This window comes from Saprolegnia diclina, assembly GCF_000281045.1.
Source record: "Saprolegnia diclina VS20 unplaced genomic scaffold supercont1.21, whole genome shotgun sequence".
Taxonomy (NCBI): domain Eukaryota; phylum Oomycota; class Saprolegniomycetes; order Saprolegniales; family Saprolegniaceae; genus Saprolegnia; species Saprolegnia diclina.
Window position 1 is genome coordinate 574,455 of NW_008246088.1, and position 18,594 is coordinate 593,048.

The window sequence follows — 18,594 nt, forward strand, 5'->3', positions numbered from 1 at the left end:
TCGCCATCGATACCCTTAGATCGAGTGGCGTGTGGGACACTTACGTGGCCTCGGCGTCCAAACAAAACAGTTACATCGGTGAGCGCCTGTTAGGACAGGAGTTCCTTGTGTGGTGATCCATGCGTCGAGTACAATGTGTTTTCGATTGTACTGTCGGAAGCTTTGCAGATCGGGGCGCTAAGAGCTCCTCGTTCACGGCGACGACCGTCACGACTGGTTGCGACGTAAGCTGCGCCTTTTCAATTCAAAGTTGGACAAACACATTAAGAGGTTCGTTGATATTTGCGCCATCTATCGCTTGCAGCGTTCGTTACCTGCCAGAAAAATTCTTGACGATAAGAAGCCGTGACGGTCGTCGCCGTGAACGAGGAGCTCTTAGCGCCCCGATCTGCAAAGCTTCCGACAGTACAATCGAAAACACATTGTACTCGACGCATGGATCACCACACAAGGAACTCCTATCCTAACAGGCGCTCACCGATGTAACTGTTTCGTTTGGACGCCGAGGCCACGTAAGTGTCCCACACGCCACTCGATCTAAGGGTATCGATGGCGAAGATATACGAATGTTGGTGTTTGCAATGTTTCTACAATTGCAATACGAGATATCTGCAAAACAGCAAGCTTGTTGTTCGAAGATTGGGCCGAACAGGCGCATGGACGGACATTGACCCCACAAAAGACGCGCCTTTCTAGAGAGATCGCGTAACCGAATCTTGTCGCAAAATGTTCGAATGGACTCAAATTCCGCCACCACATTTCATTTTCGCATTCGCCTCGAACACGACAGCCACCAACATGCCGATCGAGACGGACAGTTCGCAAAAACACCTTCTCATCAAGGAAGAACAACTCCTCATGAAGGACGAAGCCGTCGCGCCCAAAGTGTCTCGCACGCGCAAGGCCCTCATCGCGCTCGGTACGAGCCTCGCGTTCCTTGGCGCGTACTCGGCGGCTGCCGCGGACACGCAGCCCATGATGCCGACGGTGGTCAACGCCAACATGCTCCAACAGGCACCGTCGCCGGCGTGCACGTTCAATGACGGCGACCTCATCACGGTGCAGGCCGACACCGGCAAGCTCCTCGCCCGTTGCAACGGCTGCATGCCGAACGGTGCTAGCCCAGACTCGGCCTTCTTCCACGTGTCGACGTCGACGGGTAACCCGTGGGCCGTCTGGAAGGTCACCAACACGGGCAACGGCAAGCTTGCGCTCCAAGCCGACTCTGGCAACTACTTGGCGCGCTGCAACAACTGCGCGCCCGGTGCCGCATACCCGGACGAGGCGTTCGTCCACGTCAAGGACTGGCGCACCGGTCCGTGGGCCCAGTGGACGTGCGTCGACGCTGGCAACGGCAAGATTGCCTTCCAATCGGACACGGGCAACTTCCTGGCGCGCTGCAACAGCTGCGTCCGCGGCGGAGCGTACCCGGATGCGGCTTTTGTGCACGCCAACGCCTACACCAACGGTCCGTGGGCTCAGTTCACAGTCAACCGCCTTCCGTCGCCCGCGTGCACGTTCACGGACGGTCAAGTGATTGGGCTTCAGGCCGACACGGGCAAGTTCCTTAGCCGCTGCAACAACTGCGTCTCGGGCGGAGCATACCCCGACTCGGCGATGATCCATGTCTCGGCGCTCGCGGGCAACCCGTGGGCGCAGTGGAAGGTTTACAACACAGGCAACGGCAAGCTCGCGTTCCAGGCGGACTCTGGCAACTACTTGGCCCGCTGCAACAACTGTGCAACCGGTGCCGCGTACCCGGACGAAGGCTTTGTGCACGCCAAGAACTGGCGCGACGGTGCGTGGGCCCAGTTTACATGCGTCGACCTCGGCAACGGCAAGATCGGTCTCCAGGCCGACACGGGCAACTTTGTCTCGCGCTGCAACAACTGCGTCCGCGGCGCGTACCCCGACGCGGTCACGATGCATGTCAGCAACCCCAAGCTCGGCGCGTGGTCGCAGTGGACGGTCGTCAAGCAGTAAGCAAGACCACCATTCGATCTACGTCCCGCGGCCGTCGCGTGCCTGTGTCCATGGTGCAGCTGTCTAACCTCGTGAATCAACGTTCTATTCTTCGTACTAACAAGCTGACCAAGTGTTGATGTAGCGACTAATGTACTAGAGAAGTGAACGAAGGTATGGAACAGAGTCTCCAAGGTCAAGCGATGAAATTTATGCCCTCATAACGCGGAGAGCACTGATTGGCAAAAGACGATCCTCGTTCTTGACGCAGCGGGTGCCACGTATGGCCATCGTCGGTTTTGTAACGGCATCCGGCCTCTCTATTCTTACACACCTCGGCGCTGGCACGCAGTTGAAATAGCCACCCAAATACGAGCAACAGAGACGCATGGAGTCGCCGCCACGGTCTGTGAGCCCGCCCCACATTAGCCGCAGCCGATCGTCGCGGTCGTCGATCACATCGACGTCGACGAGAGACCTCTTGCGCACCGACTCTGGCGAGGCCCGGCCGCGGTACATGCAAGAGACTACGTCGAGCATCCAAAAGCACGGCTCCGCCGACGAGGTACTTGATTTCGCCTGCATGCCTATCGTATTGACGCGTGTCAGGGGTCACCGCCCAAAGTGCTCTGCCACCCGCCCGGCAACCCGATGCTCGCGTCCCGCCGGTCCTCCAAGCTCGATCTTCAGCCCGAGCCTGTCGTGCGCCGTACGAGCAACTCGAGTCCGCCCAAGACGACCGAGGTGGAGCGCCAGCTCGAGGAAATGACAATGCACTACCACCGGCTGCAAGCGACGCTCGCGGACAAGGATGCGATCATCAGCACCTTTACGCAGACGTGCACGCGTCTCCAAGCCGACTGCGAGCTGTTGGCAGAGAACGCGGCGAGCTGGAAGGCGCGGTACGAAGCGCTTTGCCACCACGAAAGTCCGAGCCCAGAACAACCGGACTCGACAACGATCGACGACGCCGTCCTTGAGTTGCGCAGTATCCTGCTCGTCGAGGCCGACGAGATGCCTACGAAGAAACCCCGCGGCCAAACGCCCTCGTAACTTGCCTCTCATTAACCCCTGTAACATAGTACGGTCGTCTTGGCAACACAATCTATTTTTAGCGATGAACCCTACCCCGGATGTCTATCTTGGTGCCACCAGTTCTAAATTTGCGGTCCTAGAATGAGCTCGGGGCGGCCTCTCGTCCGGCCTGCAAGCGCCCACCCTCGACGTGCGCTGGAGCGCAAGCTCTCGGACAGCGGGATTCCCGTACCCCCGTCGACCGACACCACCAAGGCCACCAGCGGCAAAGCCACTGTAGCGTCCAAGCTCAAGACATCTCCGCCGCCAGCTGTTGTGACCAGCGCGCCGCCCAAGCCACAACGCACACAGTCGATGGTGTCGCATCTCATCTCGCCGCGCACGTCGCTTCCAGAGCGACGACCGTCCGCCATCACGCGGCCCCGATCGGCGACGAGTAGCAGTTCCATCGAGGTAGCACGCCCTCGATGACGAAGCACGTTTCCATGCGTGTGTAGGCGAAGCGACTGACGCCCCGAAGTAAAGCGGCGTCTGCGAGGACGCTCGATGAAGGCGTCGAGGCACGTAGCAAGCTCATTCCTCCAACATCACTCTCCTCGACCAGCGACGTCCTTGCAGCCAGCAAAAACGAGAGCGTCGCTGGTTTGAAAAACCAAGTGGAAGTGCTCGAGCGCGCAAAGCAGTCGCTCGAGGTGAGCGCGGCCACGAAAGACGACGTCGTGCGTCATTTGCAGCAGCAAGTGGCGCATCTCCAGTCGGTCTTGGCGGATACGCAAAAGATCTGCGCCAAATTCCAAGGCGATTGCAACGCGCTTGCCGACAAGGCGCTTACCTGGAAGAAAAAGTACGAAGACCTTGTCGTCGAGCACGAAGCGCTACAAGACGCTGGTCGCCTCAGCGTGGTCTCTCACTCGTGGGACGTGGGCGACGACGACGACGACGCGAGCGCGACGATCGTCGAGCGCTTCCGCAGTGACGACGGCGAGCTAACGTCCACCGAGCATTGTATGCCAGGGCACCTCCAATACGAGGACGACGAGGACGAGAACGACAATGGTGGCAACGCGCCACCTGCGCACGAACGTCAGATTCAAGCGTTGCAAGCTGAGGTGGCGAGTCTGCGCGCGGCGTCGCATGAGGCCAAAGTGCGCGAACTCGAGAACGAGCTCCAGCGCTTCAAGCAGCATATTGTGCACTTGTCCAATGACCATGACGAACAAGTGGCCGAGCTCCAGCTGCAGCTCACCCAATGCGATCGTACAACGCCCACTGACGACGGAATGCGTGGTAGCAGTGCGCAGCGCAAGTACGAGCACGTGCGCAAGCAGCTCAACATCGCACGCAACGTGATTCGCGAACTTCAAGCGCGCGCTGTGATCCAAGCCAAGTGCCTGCAAGATCAAACCGCCGAGCTCCGAGACGCACGCGTGGCGGCGCAGGAAGTCGTTGCCAAGACGGCGCGGATCGTCTCACTGCAAGACCGCTGTGATACCTTGGTCGCGGAGCTGGCCCGTGCGCAGAAGACAACAACGGCACCCACCACGCCGTCGCCGGTTGTCGAAATCGAAGTCTGGCAGCAGCAATACCGAGGTGTCGCAGCCAGCTTGAAGAAGCAGAAGGAAACATACAAGCGGGACACCACCGCGTTGCAGCTGCAGCTCCAAGAATTACAGCACGAACTGGACGCGCGCGAACATGGCAACGACCACGCGGCATTGGCAAAGGAGCTAAACAACGTGCGACGCGCCTATGGGCGCTTGCAAGAGAGCCTCGCACGCCAGCGTTTCATACGCGCGAACCTCCGACGCCGCAACAGCCATCTCGAACGAAGCGTGCTGGCACTGCGAACCGTGCACGAGGCGCTGGCCACTGCCCGTAAAGCGCTTGCGACCAAGGAGTCGGAGCTGCACCACTTGGAGCGCAAGACCTCCACGATTGAGCGCGTCTTGAACGAAGTACGCGCAGACGCCAAGGCGGGAACGGGTCAGCGGCAGCCGTTCAAGGTGGAAGCGTTGGCGTGGCAGCGCGAGGCCGAGCGAGCGGCGCAGGAGATCTCGGAGCTCCAGTCATCCTGTGCTGCGACCATCGCCTTGCATGCGACCGCCATTATGGTCTACGCCAAGACAGTCTAGGTGCTTTCTTAATCTGAAATGAAGGAATGTATATTGTACTGTAAGTTAATTGGCGTCTTGTGACGCCTCATGGAAGCTCGTCGCATGAGGTAGCAGCATGTTGCGCTGGTGCGTCGTCTTGCGGTAGTCGGATACGTAATTGAGGATCACCATGTACGTAGAGGCGGCAAGAACGAGAATGAACAGCGCAAGGATGACCGCAATGCGAAGTATGGATGCATCGATCGTGTCGGTGCTGCCTTTGGAGGCGCGCTGGGAATACCGCCTGCGGGTGTTGGCAAAGGCCAGCGAGACGGCCGAGTAGCTTGTCGGCATGCTAAAGATAACGATTGAAAAGGAATATGAATCACTTCGTTGGCTTCTTGGGTCTCAGTACAGCGACAGGACATGACGAGCGCAAAAGCTGGTGGTCGTTTCAGAAGGTGTGTAGTCCCTTCTACGAGCGGTTTCGCACCCGATTGGTGCATTTCGACCAATCACAGGCGCCGAAATTTTGCAAATCAGGAAAAGCACCACACATTCTCGAAATGTGTGTTGCTAATTAAATTGGAGGCTAATCATGGGACGGGTACGGAAGTTGGTGGGAAGAAGTAACCTACAGATGCACGGAGGTTCCAGGCTTTTTGTGCTCTTGCAGGGAATTTGACACCCTTCTTGGCCATCTCCTCCACCTATGGTGGCTGCTTGGTTGATAGCACATTGTCTTTGTGTATCGGTCATTCGGCCCCTTGTTTTGGAGCGTCAGGGTGTTGCTCTCCATGCCACTTAAATCGAGCGAGCGATTTTGAGGCATCCACTGCGACCTCCCGTCGCTGACGCCGCCTCAGTCGCTGGCGTCTCTCAAGGACCTTGACACACTGTGTAGCTTTGCCGCCGACCGCGACGCCTGGAAAGATTTCACCGACTGTGTCGTCTAGTGCCTCACCCGCGGCCACAGGCGTCGCGGGGCGACGACAGAAGAGCCAGACGAGCTGCCGCCTGCCACGGCCCGGCGAGCGAATGAAGAGGGAGATTGCTGGTCTCTACGTATGCGAAGTCTTTGTTACAACAAAGATAACACGTTCATATATATATATATGTTCACGGGCTTGGAACGGACTTTGTTGGTGAATCGCAACCGACCACATGACGTGGCAGCGGCAGGTGCTGGAGCCGGTACAAAAACCCACGTGGGTGGGTTTAACCCACAATCTTCGAATAAACGCATTGGACGCTGCCACGTCAGAAAAATAAAATCCGCGTCGAGTTTCGAAAGAATCCAACGGGATCTCAAAGGATCATGTCCTACCGCGACGAGTACCCGGTGGGGAGCGACGACGACGACGAAGTGTGCAGTCTCTTGAGCAACCCGCGGCGGCGCGCGCCGCTGCACATGAACAGCTACCTCTCTCAGATCGAGCAGCACCAGCGAGCGCGGCTGCAGCGCTGGCGGCGCCTCAAGATGTTCTTTGCTGTCATCATCGCCTTGGCCACTTTGACGACGCTCTCTCTGCAGTATAGTACGTGGCAGCCGGACGCGACGCCGTCATTCGTTGTCGCCCGTGCCACTTCGATTTGCGACTCGACCCAGTGCATTGACATTGTGCCACGTGCCAAGCTGCTACCGGGCACCTGCCCAGCGCTCGACCGAGACCACATGCGCGTACGTCGCTAAGACTACTTTTCGTCCGTCAAGTTGGCCCTAGGTCGTGGCCGGCTATATCCTCGGCCGTCTCTATCTTGACACGTGGCCGGGCGACGCCAACTTTAGCTGCAGTCAGCCACGAGTGACGAACTTCACGATGCGCTACGAAGACGAGATCACAGCCCCGCTAGCCGCCTGTCCTCTGGGCGTGACCGTGGCGGGCATACTCACGCCGACGTCGCTTCCAAAGACGATGGCGACGCGCCTCGTATCTATTGATCATACGTACGACTCTACCTCAAGCCGGCTGCCATTTGAGCTTTTGTCCATGTAGGGAGTATATGACGCCGGGTCTGGCGGTGGTCGTATCCGACGGCTGGGACGGCCAAAGCATCCAGGGACTGCCAGGCATTGTCTTGAACGACCATATCGATGGGATCTGGCTCGGTCTTGCGATACCCAGCGGCGCCAACGTCACGCAGATTCGCATGCGCATCACGGACGACGAAGGTCGACGCGATTCGCTGCAGGTGGCTGTGACACTGCCGCCGACCACTGCGCTGGCGGGTATTCGACTCGATAGGGACGGTCGCGCGTGGCCACCGGGTCGGTACAGAGTCGACGCCGCGGATCTCTTCTCGACGTCCTTTCTCGTGCTCTCGACGAGCTCTCAAGTGATGGCGACATTAGATGACGTCTTCAAGCCGCCAACGTGGCTAAACCAAACTGCCTTCACCAGGGTACAAGCCTCGTGTCGAGACGACCACGGCAACGCCTACTGCGCGTGCCAGGCGGCGACGATCGGCGATCCGTAAGGATCTGATACAAATATACCGTAAATATGCATGTGGTCGTCAAATGGTGATCCAAATCTGAGTTTTTCGGCCGGCGGGACCGTGACCACACACACCAAGCGACAGGTGATTCGACACAGCAAGGGTCCACTCATGTACGTGTATAGACGCACACCAGCTGTGTACGTCAGCACTGTGTCCAGAAAACGCGGAATTTGCCGCTGAAATGCACCTGTTCTGTGTCCAAGTTTGCCGTAAACTGTTCAAAAGAACCGTAATTTACCGCTCTACTGCAATAAACAGTACCGTTGCGATCTTCGAAATTTGCCATTTTCGGATTAACACGATGCTGCGAGGATTCCTTCTTGGTCTTGCGGTCGCTGCTCTCAACTGCGTCGTTGCCGAGCCGCCGCATGTATGCATTGTGGGCTCGGGCATTGCGGGCGCCAGCGCAGCTCACTTCCTCGCGGATGCCGGCGTCCGCCTCAGCGTCTTTGAGAAGGAAGGCCACGTGGGCGGTCGCATGCACGCGTTCCCGTACCGCGGTGTCAAGATCGAGGCCGGCGGGACAATCATCCACGTCAACAACAAGTACATGGTCGGCTTTGCGCAGCGACTAGGCCTGACGCTCGTCAAGCCCGGGCAGTTTATTGACGGCACGTTGCGCATGGGTATCTTTACGGGCGACGACTTTGCGTTGGAAACGTCGACGTCGAGCTACGTGACCATGGCCAAGATGCTCTGGCGCTACGGGCCGCTGAATCTCAAGCGCATGAAGAATATCGTCCAGAAAACACTCGACAAGTTTGACGCTATCTACACGCTCCAGGACGCTGGCGCCGCGTACGCGTCACCCACTGACCTCCTCGCGGCTCTCGGTACTACTACTTCGACTTTGCTTCAATGCACTGTAGCACATTGTAGGTCTCTTGGAGACTACAAAGACGTCGCTGGAAGCCATCATGGTGGCCAACGGCGTGAGCCCGCGGCTCATCAACGAGCTCATGGCCAGCATCACGCGCGTCAACTATGGCCAAAACACGACGATGAGCGGCTTTGGCGGTCTTGTGGGCCTCGCGGGCTCGGGCGACGACCTGCGTGCGATCGTCGGCGGCGACTACCAGGTAGACGAACTGTCTTTGCCCGTTTCTACGAGGACCTTCGTAGATCCCCGAAGGCCTCTTGCGCGAGGCCAACGCCGATGTCTACCTCAACACAACCATCACGTCCATCACACCTGCAACCGACGGCACGTTCGAACTCATGACGTCCGGCGGAAGCGGGGCCACGTGCAGCGCCGTCGTCATCGCAGCGCCGCTCGAGCTCAGCAACGTGGCGCTGCCATCGCAAGTGCACATTGCGCCACGTCGCTTCCAAATGACATACACGACGTTTGTCCAAGGCGAGTTGCATTCTGCGTACTTTCAGCGACCTTCCGACGTGCCCGAGACGATCTTGACGACCGAGAACACGTCGCTTCCGTTCTCTTCGATCGGCTTGCAGTACCGCAAAGGTACATCTCTCCATGCTCCCGCCACTGCATAGTGCAACGTGTAGACGGCGTGAGCTTGTACAAGGTCTTTTCCCGGGCGCCGATGACCCCAGCCGTCTTGGCGACCTTCTTTGAGCCGCGCTTTGAGATTGTCCAAACGTATCCGTGGGCGGCGTATCCGACGTTCCACGTACCCGAGGTGTTCGGCCCGTTCGAGGTGCTGCCCGGCCTTGTGTACCCCAATGCGATCGAGAACGCGGCGAGTGCGATGGAGATGAGCGCGCTTAGCGGCCGCAACGCTGCGCACCTCCTCCTCGCGCACCTGCAGCTGCCCGCCACGACAGCGTCGTTTGCGCACATCAAGGACGAGCTCTAAGCAATGGTGCTGCGATTACGACACTAGATGCTTTGGTCGAGGCTTGTCGGTAGCGTCGAGAGCTGTCGCATCGCGGCGTCGTACTTGGCGCTGAGCGCATCGCAACGCGCTTGGGCGTCGTCGAGGAGGCCTTGGTACATGGCGGCTTGCTCGCTCAGGCGCTCTTCGAGACCATCTACTTGAGCGACGTAGAAGCGGATGTCAGGCTCGTCCTTTGCTTGGAGCTTTGCTAGCAGCGCGGCGTTTGTACCTTCGAGCGCAGCGCAGCGCTCGCGCCACATGGCCACGTGGGGGTCCGCGCTTCGCTTGGCACTTGGCGACGGCGGCGACGACGATGGCATGTGCGGCCGCACGGCCGCGCCGCGGAGCGGACTGCTGGCCTCAAGAATCTCCTCCATGGCCTCGACCTCGTGCTTGTACTGATCCAACTCGACTTGCTGCAGCTGGTAGCGCTCGACTTGGGCTTCGAGGTCGGTCACGCTCTTCTGCGCGTCGTGGAGTGCCGCCTCTTGACGACCGAGAAGCTGCGCGAGCCCGTCGTTTTGTTTTTTCAAGTGCGCGATCTCCAGATGCAGCGTCGCCGAGGCAGCGTGGTCACGGTCCAAGAGCTGTCGATGATTTGCGTGCTGCTTGTCGGCGAGCGCGAGCGCCCGCTCCAGCTGCGCCATCTTGGTCGCCATCGTCGCCTTCGTACGCTCAAGCGCCGTGATGTGGGCTTGCTGCGCCTCCAACGTCGCGTCCAATTGCACGCTGTTGGCTTGCTCCTGGTCGTACCGCGCGGTGAGCGATACAATGTGCTTTTGCAGCTGCTGCAACTGCACACCTGATGCGCGCGCTCCAGACTCAAGTTCGTCCCGCTCGAGTTCAAGCGCCGCGATCCGCGCATGGTTCTCGACACTCTCGTGGTGTTTTTGCGCTCGCAGCGCCGTGAGCTGGCGCTCTTGCCCGTCAAGCTGCAGCTGCAAGTTTTCCATGTCCACGCTTGCGCTCGCGACGACGTCAAGATCTCGCACTTGGTTTTCAAGCTCGCGCACCTGGGCCTCCAGCGCGCGCTTTTGGGTTTGGAGTTCGCGCGCTTGCGACTCGCGATCTAATAGCGTAGCTTCCAGCTCGAGCACCCGAGCGCTCGACGCTCGCGATGGCTCTCGCGCATAGACGCTGCGACGAACATAGCACTGGTCGAGCTGCGCCCGCAGGACGTCAACGACCCACGCCGACGTGGACGACATGACGTCCCACACGCCGTCAACGTCCTTGCGACTGGCGAGCGCGCTCTGGAGCGACGAGCATTGCGCTGTGAGCAGCAGCTTCTCCTCGTTCATGCTCGCGACCGACGCTTGGAGCGTCGCCAGTTGCGTCTGGAGTTCAACGTGCGTGCGCTCGTACGACGTAATCGTGGCGCTTAGCTGGTCGCGCTCGACCTTCCACGCGGCCATGTGGTCGTCGGGCTCGGCGACTGGTGCGCCAGCTTGGAGCGCTTCGATCGTGTCTTCGAGTACGTTCATGCGCGTGACGGCCTCGGCCATCTGCTCGCAGTGCGTCTTGGCTAGCCCCAAAAGCTTGGCGCGAAGGCTATGGAGCTCATCGTGGGACCGATGGAGCTTCTCTTCCGTGCTGAGCTTGTACTGTTTGAACTCGTCTTCGAGGAGCGTCACGCTTTGCTGGGACCGCACGTACTCGCCGAGGCGCCGGAGTTCCTTCTTGAGGTTGAAGAGGTCGCGCTCGTAGCCTTGTTGGCTCGCCATCGTCTCGTCCTCGAGCTGAAGCGGCATGCGTTGGAGCTGCGCGTCGAGCGCCGCGATCGTGTCGGGTAGCACCAACGACGACGTGCGGTGCATCATCATCGGTGACGTCGGCGCGTCACTGTCGCTGTGAAAGTGCTGGATGAGCGTCTCCGCGTCCGCCAAGTTGTGCTCAAGGCCCTCGGCCGCTTGGACCCACGCGGCGTTGGCACGCAGCAGCACCGACGAGCTGCTCCGGCGTGCCATCGCTGGCTTGAATAAATCGTCCTTCGATATCGACATTGCACTTGTTTGTGCGTGCTGAAGCTCACGCGTCAGAGCCTCGCACTTGCCTTGCCACATGAGCGTGGCAGCCTCAGCGGCTTCGCATTTGGACTTCCAGTTGAGTGCTGTCGTTGCGTACGTCTCGCAGTCGGCCTTGAGCCGAGCACACGCAGTGCTGAAGTCTGTGATCGTGGCCTCTTTGGTTGCGAGCAAGGCATCCTTTGCAGCCAATTCCTCGCCCTTGGCTGCGAGCTCGGTGTTCTTGGCTGCGAGCTCGGTGTTCTTGGCAGTAAGCTCGGTGTTCTTGGCAGTGAACTCGCATACCGTAGCTGCCAACTCGGCGTCCCTTGCTTCGAGCGATTCGTTGCACGCTGCGAGCTTGGCAGCACCTTCTTCCCGTTCAATCGCGAGATCAAGGTTGGCGGCGGCCTTGGCGGTTGGCGACGACTGCAGTGCTGCCATGGCCGCCGCTTCGATTGGCCGTGCCGTCGACAGCACGAGCGCTGGCGTCGAGAGCGATGCCGTCTTGCGCATCACAGGCTTGGTCTTGGATGACGTCTAGTAGGCATCCGGTTGACATTTGCACTAACGAGATGACACAGTGCTACCTCGATCGCACTCGGTGGCTTGAGCAGCGACGAGGTGGTCGCTTGTCGAATGAGCGGTGGCTTCTTCTCCAGTAGCGTTGACCGAGGTGCGGACGATATGCGGCTCGTCGCCGAGCGTGGCAATGCCGTGCGCTGAATGTTGGACGACGACGCCGTCGACGGTCGTGGTTTCGGGATCGTCGACGTCGGCGCCGGCGGCGGACGCGTCTTGCTTGCGGGTGGTGTCTTGCTCGCCGGTGGGATGCTACTACTGCGAGGGCTTGCGACCGACGGCCGTGGCTTGGCGGCGTCCGTCTGAAGACGCGTCGGGGCGGCCACGGACCGCCGCTGGGCGATGCGCGACGCCATGTCCCGTCTATTTCTGGCCTTTCTACGAGTTGCCTCCATGTCAAACTCGAGGTTGCTATGAATAGCAGCGCGCGGGACGACCCACGATGCAAGCCATCAACCGACGCGCCAGCGTCACCGAGACACATCCGCTGCATCCTTCCATTGAGCGCTTGGTAGATCGCGTCAGAGCTGACACAGTCCCAAAGAGCTTCTTCCACTGCTAGTCGCCATTCGAACACCACAAGCCTTTTGTTTGAAAGTACCACCTCGAGGAGTAATAACAAGCAGCATCAAAGACAAGTCCCGTCCATTCCTTTGAGATTACATCTCCAAAACATGCAAAATGCGCGCAGCAGTAGCGAGCGGGGACGGGCAACGCAAGTGGTTGCTTACGGCTTGACGACCGTCCACTGCGACCACGGGCCGTCCTTGGCGTTGGCGACGTGCATCATGACCGAGTCGGGGTACGCGCCGCGGACGCAGTTGTTGCAGCGCGAGACAAACTTGCCCGTGTCGGCCTGGAGACCGATCTTGCCGTTGCCGAGGTCGACGCACGTAAACTGCGCCCACGCACCATCACGCCAGTTCTTGACATGGACGAACGCCTCGTCCGGGTAGGCAGCGCCGGCCGCGCAGTTGTTGCAGCGGGACAAGAAGTTGCCAGAGTCCGCCTGGAACGCGAGCTTGCCGTTACCAGTGTTGTAGACCTTCCACTGCGACCACGGGTTGCCCGCGAGCGCTGGCACGTGGAGCATGGCCGAGTCGGGGTACGCCGCACCCGGGATGCAGTTGTTGCAGCGGCTAAGGAACTTGCCAGTGTCAGCCTGAAGACCAATCACTTGACCGTCCGTGAACGTGCATGCGGGCGACGGGAGGCGGTTGACCGTAAACTGCGCCCACGGGCCGCTGGTGTAGGCGTTGACATGCACAAAGGCCGCATCCGGGTACGCACCGCCGGAGACGCAGTTGTTGCAGCGCGCCAGATAGTTGCCAGAATCGGCTTGGAAGGCAATCTTGCCGTTGCCAGCGTCGACGCACGTCCACTGGGCCCACGGACCAGTGCGCCAGTCCTTGACGTGGACGAACGCCTCATCCGGGTACGCGGCACCGGGCGCGCAGTTGTTGCAGCGCGCCAAGAAGTTGCCAGAGTCGGCTTGGAGCGCAAGCTTACCGTTGCCCGTGTTGGTGACCTTCCACACGGCCCACGGGTTACCCGTCGACGTCGAGACATGGAAGAAGGCCGAATCCGGGTTGGCACCGTTCGGGACGCAGCCGTTGCAACGGGCGAGGAGCTTGCCGGTGTCGGCCTGCACCGTGATGAGGTCGCCGTCGTTGAACGTGCACGCCGCTGACGCCGCGAGCTGGACCGTCTCCATGTTGAAGGACGGGAGTGCCGGCTCCGTGTGCGCGACGGTCGCCGAGTAGGCGCCGAGGAGCACGAGGCCGGCGCCAAGGCCGAGGAGCGCCTTGCGCGTGCGGGACATCGGCTCGACCTCCTTGAGAAGCAGGTGCGTCTGCGGGCGTTCGAGGTCAATGGGCATGTTGGTGGCTTTCGAGGCGAATCGGAAAATGAAGTCGAGGGTGGCAGTCGACGAAGGTTGGCACCGGATCGGCGATCACTTTTTGCCCAACGATGTGCTAAGATACCATCGCCTGCGTGAATCTTGGTCGCGAACCTTCGAGTATCCAGTATTAACTAACTATCAGTTTGTTTGTACTGTAAATCTGTTCCGACTGCCACAGACGAACGACGCTGCGAGATATTTTGCGTCCGTCCAGCACCTAGTCCTCCGAGCAGTGTTATATGAGGTGTAGCTTGCGCGCTTGATAGAGACCTTACGTCCAGACGACACTACTACACCGACGGGGGCTCGTAGACCTCTCTTGTTCGAGTGGGGCGTGCAGAGGATGGCGGGCACGCGCCGCCCAAGCTACTTCAACGTGCGCATCGGACACATGTTTTGGTAGGACCCACCGACGGCATATGATTCGTGGGCGCACGCGGTGGACCCACCAGGTCGCCCGATGTTGAAATCCACCCAGAAGACCTTCTAGATGGACAGCCAAAAGGCTAGACTTGGCGTCGGGTAATCACCTGTGGAGGCTACGGCAGCAGACGTCGTGTAGAAGTTGTCGGTGACGCCCAAGTGGCGGGTCCCAGCGGAAGACACGGAGGCCACTGCGATCATTTTTCTGGAGGGTCGGGGACCACGTCTGATAAAACGCCTGAGCGGGGTACCCCAGTCTTCCGCATCTTCCGCGAGGCTTTAGCGTACGCCTACGATCACCGCACGGACAGAGCCTTCGACGGACCAGATTGCTTTGCAGCTTATAGCTCGTCGATGAATCTGAACGCTTGAGTTTGGCGTCAAATCTTGGTCGAGCTTTGAATATTCCAACTCTGTCGTGTCGCCAGTCGTCGGGTGGCGTGGCAAAGCACCTTCGCCGCGCCTATCAGCGCCCATCCACGCAGCAGCTATAAGCGCCCATCTACGTTGAAGGCTGGTCCTAGCTCGATTTAAAAAAACCTCCTACCCCCGTTAGGCTGTCATGATAAAGAGTAGCCTCTGACTCAGTCAGCTCCCAGCATCAAGGTGATAGCACCACCGGATGTGTGGCGTGGGTGCAACTCAGATGCACAGATGCACGCAACGCCTTGCATACCGCACTTAGTGATCCATTTCTTAAATGATGCGAATGCGAGCGCAATTTCTACGAAATCAAATAATGTTGGGTTTTGTAAAATTTCGAAAGTGAAGCGTTCCTAGTGAAATGCGAATCTGTCATAGTCCTTGGCTGCGGTTGCGGCGCTCGTCTGCTTTCAGAATTCAAGAACACATTGTCATACAAACGCTGTCTAACTGTCTATAGCGTTGTTACTACAATGCAACTCCAATGTCGTGGACGTATAATCGATAAAAAGCTACGCGCCGCTTGGTTTCGAGTGGACGACTAAATGCTGGTACCCATACGCCTGCAAGAGCAACGTGAATGATCTGGTACCAAGGCGCATGCGCGCACCTTGCGGATTTGATCCAGCAGCGTCAAGATAACAGCGCGGTCCCCGGCGTAAATCTCACGGTCTTTGCGTAAGAGAACCAGCGGCATTGTCTACGAAATGTAATAACAATCCCACAAGGAAATATGGGAATGCACCAAAACGACCTTTTTGAGGCGCAGAATGTCGAGCACTTTTTTGATATTGTGGAGGCATGGCGCTTTCTTGCCTTTGGGCTGTCGGCACACACCCTCGAGCACACGAATGTGCTCGACCTTCTCGATGACCTCTACGAGCAAAAGGCCGTCGCGAAACTCGTCCAGCGTAGCGCCCTACGAGCCGTCTTGAATCAAGCTTTCAACGGTTGGACTACTTCAAGGCGCGGAATCGGTTTGATTTGGAGATGCTCAAGCCACGTAGTGAGAAGCTCGGTCTCGACGGCCGGTAGCGCAGCATTGGCGACGACGGGTTGCGGTCCCATGGACTGTCGTCGGATGAACTGAGGCGGCGCCTGAGGCGACGGCAGTGACGGTGGCCGCGCTTCCTCTTCGATCTCAAACCCGTCTGCGTGGGCGCGCGGCAGCAAGTCGAAGTCCGTGTCGATATCGATCTCCCGCCATTGGCGCGAGCTCGAGATCGCCGCTTGCGTGTGCACGCACTCGAGGTTCGTGCTTCCCGCATCAGTCGCGTCGTCATCGTCCTCTTCTCGAATCGGCAGCAAGTGGGCGGTGGAGACCACGGCGCGTGGCAAGCCTCGTCGCGGCGCCGCCACCTACCGTCGTCCAGCGATTTGCCTCATCAGAGGTGGTTTACCTCGGGGGTGTCGCCGAGGCTTTGTAGATCCTCCAAAAGCCCCAGCAGCACGACGTCGTCGCCAGCTCGCACCTACACCAACCCCGGCTTCCATCGTACTATGTGCGAAATCATCGCGCACCTTGTCTTCGCACCAGAGAAAGCGCTGGGGCATCGACGGCATCGACCGCAAATGCTCGAGCGCCTCTGCAATGTGCGCCCGCGCCACGGATGTTGGCATTGGATCGAGCACGACGTGACATACTCCATTCCTGCTCTGCGTGAGGGCCAACGCCATCGCCAGCAAGAGGGTGCCGTTGACCAGACACGGCTGCATCATCGACACGCTAAGAAATTAGAGTGTGGAGCGTCCTACCTTGAGCATCTCAAACGACCAATGCTGCTGCGTGGCTGTAATAGTGCGTAGGTCGTTCAGAAAGCCTTTGGCGCGCAGCCACTCGGCGACCAGAATCTTGCGTGTTCCTAGCTCGTGGCCAATGGCGGGTGGCGCGGGTGGCGTCACCGGCGTCGATGCCTGTAGCGATTGCTGCAGGTGCCACCAAAAGCCGTAGACGGCGTGGAAGTGCCCCTTTAGAAGGCCGTACCCGTGCTCGAGCGACCAGTAGAGAGGAGGCAGCGAGATGCGCTGTGCGTGCAAGCAATGGAAACCGGCTTGCAAATTGGCTTTGGCCTGGTGCAGCGTCTTTGGCGACCGGTGAAACGTGAGTTCTCGGTCCCGCGCCACCAAACGGTTGAGCACGTCGCTACAACCCAAATTCGGCATTCTGTGAGCTTTGGTTCGAGGCATTTAGTTTACCAGAGAAAGCTGCCATTGCGGTACGGATCGGCGAGCAGTCCCGTGCTCGTCTACGCACAATCGTGTCTTGTTTCCAAAGGCAATCATCTTATGGCACGTACCGACGACGCATCGAGGCCGAGGTGCTGTAGCCAGTCGCGCACTGCGTGTACTTGCTCCGACGACACGCTGGGAAACACCACCTCGTTCTTACTGCCACTGCGTTCCGTTGGCGGGGCGGGTGGCGGTGATGGGACTGGGCGGTCCCGCGACGGCGGCGGACTACGCTCCTTGTTGCGGCTCAGCTTGTACAGCACGCGGAGAAGCGTCCAGATGTGCTTGTCAAAGGCCGATGCGAGCGGGTCGTAAAGATCTAGCGCGCACACGACCGGGTGCGTCACTTCTGGGATCTCGCGAAGCAGGTGGAGGGCGAGCTGCAGGTTGTGTCGCTTCTGGGCGAGCGTGACCGGCTGCAAGCAGCAGCCTTGCGGGACGAACGTACCGGGTTGCGCCGCCACAGGGCGCAGCTTGGCTTTGGCGGACGACGCTCCCAAACTACGTTGCATGAGAAGGAGTCCGGGCGACCAAACGGTTGGGGTTACTGGTAGACGGCAACGGCCGTGAGTTGGCAAATGATCACGCCATCTTTGAAAGCATTGGCGGCCGAGGTCAGGAAGCTCGACGCCGTCGCCTTTTCGAGCGAAGCTTCAAAGCCGAGTGCAATGCCGAGCGATCGAATCCACTTGCAGATCGCAAAGGCGGTCGCTCGCTTGGTTTCGGCCATGTGCGCTGAGAACTCTGCGAGATCGGTCGCCCGAGTCGTCTTGGGCGTCGCACCCAAAGCTCTTGGGTCGTACGGGGCATCGGCAGCGTCCACCATGCGGCGGTGCCCTCCTGCGTCGTTTAGATCGTATTTGCCATTTACTAGTAAAGTCGTACTGTTGGGCGTTGACCGCGCGCACGGTCGGGCGCTAGGGGTCTCGGGCACCCGCTTCGTAGATGCTTTGACGCTCTGCTGTGTCGACGGGTTCCAGCCATGCGGCGGTGACTTGGGTTGACGAGCCGCGGCTGGCAACGGCAGCTGTTTTTCGATTTGGCGCTGGAGCTGGGCGTCGAGTTTGTCGCGGTGCTGCACCTGCCGCGCCACGAGATCCCAGCGCTTCTTGAGTGCGCGTAGTAGGGTCGCGATCGCTATTTGCGAGCCGTCGAGGATGTCCAAGATGGTCTCCGGCTCCCGCAAGAGGTAGCGGTGGCTCCACTCGGCGGCCGAGACCAGTTGCAGCACCGACGTGAGCACGGTTTGCAGCTTCTGCGCGGGCGGCCCGAGGATCACGCGCACCCCGTCGTTCTCATTGTGCTATTGCATATTCAATCGTTTGAGCAACACGCGTAACAAGTGCGTACGTGGACGAGGCGGAAGATGTCGCAAAAGACATCGCCCGACCGAAGCTGGTCGAACGAGTCGACAAGGAGGCAGCTGGCCACCGGCAGCGAGTTGACCCAGTGCAAGAGTTGCTACGCGTCGCATGCGCTCATACCTGCCGATGCCACGAGCGGTTGCCTACCTTGTCTTCGTGGTCGCTCTGGCCACCACCACACGTCATGTTGCCGCCTTTGCAGCGTTTCACTCGCGCCACAATCTTATCAAA

The 18,594-nt window shown here is 59.4% G+C and overlaps 8 protein-coding genes across 9 annotated transcripts; 5 read left to right on the plus strand and 3 right to left on the minus strand.

Moving 5' to 3' along the window:
- Window positions 1-692: 692 nt before the first annotated feature.
- On the plus strand, window positions 693-2,086 carry SDRG_07454 (hypothetical protein). Its single transcript, XM_008613287.1, has one exon. It carries the CDS (start codon window positions 727-729, stop codon window positions 1,981-1,983), a length of 1,257 nt encoding a protein of 418 aa, XP_008611509.1. The 5' UTR covers window positions 693-726; the 3' UTR covers window positions 1,984-2,086.
- A 213-nt stretch (window positions 2,087-2,299) lies between these two features.
- On the plus strand, window positions 2,300-3,066 carry SDRG_07455 (hypothetical protein). The gene is made up of 2 exons (XM_008613288.1): window positions 2,300-2,527; window positions 2,572-3,066. The coding sequence occupies exons 1-2, from the start codon at window positions 2,351-2,353 to the stop codon at window positions 3,013-3,015; spliced, it is 621 nt and encodes a 206-aa protein (XP_008611510.1). The 5' UTR covers window positions 2,300-2,350; the 3' UTR covers window positions 3,016-3,066.
- A 62-nt stretch (window positions 3,067-3,128) lies between these two features.
- On the plus strand, window positions 3,129-5,173 carry SDRG_07456 (hypothetical protein). Its single transcript, XM_008613289.1, has 2 exons — window positions 3,129-3,450; window positions 3,495-5,173. Exons 1-2 carry the CDS (start codon window positions 3,139-3,141, stop codon window positions 5,127-5,129), a joined length of 1,947 nt encoding a protein of 648 aa, XP_008611511.1. The 5' UTR covers window positions 3,129-3,138; the 3' UTR covers window positions 5,130-5,173.
- Window positions 5,174-6,369: 1,196 nt separating this feature from the next.
- Window positions 6,370-7,618, plus strand: SDRG_07457 (hypothetical protein). The gene is made up of 3 exons (XM_008613290.1): window positions 6,370-6,771; window positions 6,815-7,038; window positions 7,088-7,618. The coding sequence occupies exons 1-3, from the start codon at window positions 6,409-6,411 to the stop codon at window positions 7,566-7,568; spliced, it is 1,068 nt and encodes a 355-aa protein (XP_008611512.1). The 5' UTR covers window positions 6,370-6,408; the 3' UTR covers window positions 7,569-7,618.
- Window positions 7,619-7,888: 270 nt separating this feature from the next.
- Window positions 7,889-11,498, plus strand: SDRG_07458 (hypothetical protein). The gene is made up of 4 exons (XM_008613291.1): window positions 7,889-8,425; window positions 8,472-8,671; window positions 8,715-9,060; window positions 9,105-11,498. Exons 1-4 carry the CDS (start codon window positions 7,894-7,896, stop codon window positions 9,413-9,415), a joined length of 1,389 nt encoding a protein of 462 aa, XP_008611513.1. The 5' UTR covers window positions 7,889-7,893; the 3' UTR covers window positions 9,416-11,498.
- SDRG_07459 lies at window positions 9,403-12,395 on the minus strand (the record flags this gene model as incomplete). 2 transcript variants are annotated; one of them, XM_008613293.1, is made up of 3 exons in its annotated part: window positions 12,030-12,395; window positions 9,666-11,979; window positions 9,403-9,590 (listed from the first exon to the last, which is right to left on the minus strand). In XM_008613293.1, the coding sequence occupies exons 1-3, from the start codon at window positions 12,375-12,377 to the stop codon at window positions 9,439-9,441; spliced, it is 2,814 nt and encodes a 937-aa protein (XP_008611515.1). In that variant the 5' UTR covers window positions 12,378-12,395. The 2 variants fall into 2 exon arrangements, with proteins under 2 accessions (XP_008611515.1, XP_008611514.1); XM_008613292.1 differs by having other exon boundaries at window positions 9,439-11,979; window positions 12,030-12,377.
- Window positions 12,396-12,642: 247 nt separating this feature from the next.
- On the minus strand, window positions 12,643-13,985 carry SDRG_07460 (hypothetical protein). Its single transcript, XM_008613294.1, has one exon. It carries the CDS (start codon window positions 13,898-13,900, stop codon window positions 12,749-12,751), a length of 1,152 nt encoding a protein of 383 aa, XP_008611516.1. The 5' UTR covers window positions 13,901-13,985; the 3' UTR covers window positions 12,643-12,748.
- A 1,224-nt stretch (window positions 13,986-15,209) lies between these two features.
- SDRG_07461 (hypothetical protein) lies at window positions 15,210-18,578 on the minus strand. Its single transcript, XM_008613295.1, has 12 exons — window positions 18,511-18,578; window positions 18,350-18,460; window positions 17,885-18,302; window positions 17,548-17,839; window positions 17,068-17,500; window positions 16,967-17,016; window positions 16,526-16,913; window positions 16,292-16,480; window positions 16,171-16,242; window positions 15,525-16,129; window positions 15,381-15,470; window positions 15,210-15,333 (listed from the first exon to the last, which is right to left on the minus strand). Exons 1-10 carry the CDS (start codon window positions 18,547-18,549, stop codon window positions 15,707-15,709), a joined length of 2,415 nt encoding a protein of 804 aa, XP_008611517.1. The 5' UTR covers window positions 18,550-18,578; the 3' UTR covers window positions 15,210-15,333; window positions 15,381-15,470; window positions 15,525-15,706.
- Window positions 18,579-18,594: the final 16 nt, after the last annotated feature.

Bases quoted from the DNA above. Each gene is read 5' to 3' on its own strand.
- SDRG_07454 (XM_008613287.1), top strand. From the start codon at position 727: ATGTTCGAATGGACTCAAATTCCGCCACCACATTTCATTTTCGCATTC.
- SDRG_07455 (XM_008613288.1), top strand. From the start codon at position 2,351: ATGGAGTCGCCGCCACGGTCTGTGAGCCCGCCCCACATTAGCCGCAGC. The intron at 2,528-2,571 runs GTACTTGATTTC...GACGCGTGTCAG, and splicing joins AGCACGGCTCCGCCGACGAG to GGGTCACCGCCCAAAGTGCT.
- SDRG_07456 (XM_008613289.1), top strand. From the start codon at position 3,139: ATGAGCTCGGGGCGGCCTCTCGTCCGGCCTGCAAGCGCCCACCCTCGA. The intron at 3,451-3,494 runs GTAGCACGCCCT...ATGCGTGTGTAG, and splicing joins CGAGTAGCAGTTCCATCGAG to GCGAAGCGACTGACGCCCCG.
- SDRG_07457 (XM_008613290.1), top strand. From the start codon at position 6,409: ATGTCCTACCGCGACGAGTACCCGGTGGGGAGCGACGACGACGACGAA. The intron at 6,772-6,814 runs GTACGTCGCTAA...AGTTGGCCCTAG, and splicing joins TCGACCGAGACCACATGCGC to GTCGTGGCCGGCTATATCCT. The intron at 7,039-7,087 runs GTACGACTCTAC...TTGTCCATGTAG, and splicing joins CTCGTATCTATTGATCATAC to GGAGTATATGACGCCGGGTC.
- SDRG_07458 (XM_008613291.1), top strand. From the start codon at position 7,894: ATGCTGCGAGGATTCCTTCTTGGTCTTGCGGTCGCTGCTCTCAACTGC. The intron at 8,426-8,471 runs GTACTACTACTT...AGCACATTGTAG, and splicing joins TGACCTCCTCGCGGCTCTCG to GTCTCTTGGAGACTACAAAG. The intron at 8,672-8,714 runs GTAGACGAACTG...GGACCTTCGTAG, and splicing joins TCGTCGGCGGCGACTACCAG to ATCCCCGAAGGCCTCTTGCG.
- SDRG_07460 (XM_008613294.1), bottom strand. From the start codon at position 13,900: ATGCCCATTGACCTCGAACGCCCGCAGACGCACCTGCTTCTCAAGGAG.
- SDRG_07461 (XM_008613295.1), bottom strand. From the start codon at position 18,549: ATGACGTGTGGTGGTGGCCAGAGCGACCACGAAGACAAG. The intron at 16,914-16,966 runs GTAAACTAAATG...TTTGGGTTGTAG, and splicing joins CGCAATGGCAGCTTTCTCTG to CGACGTGCTCAACCGTTTGG. The intron at 16,481-16,525 runs GTAGGACGCTCC...TCGATGATGCAG, and splicing joins GGTCGTTTGAGATGCTCAAG to CCGTGTCTGGTCAACGGCAC.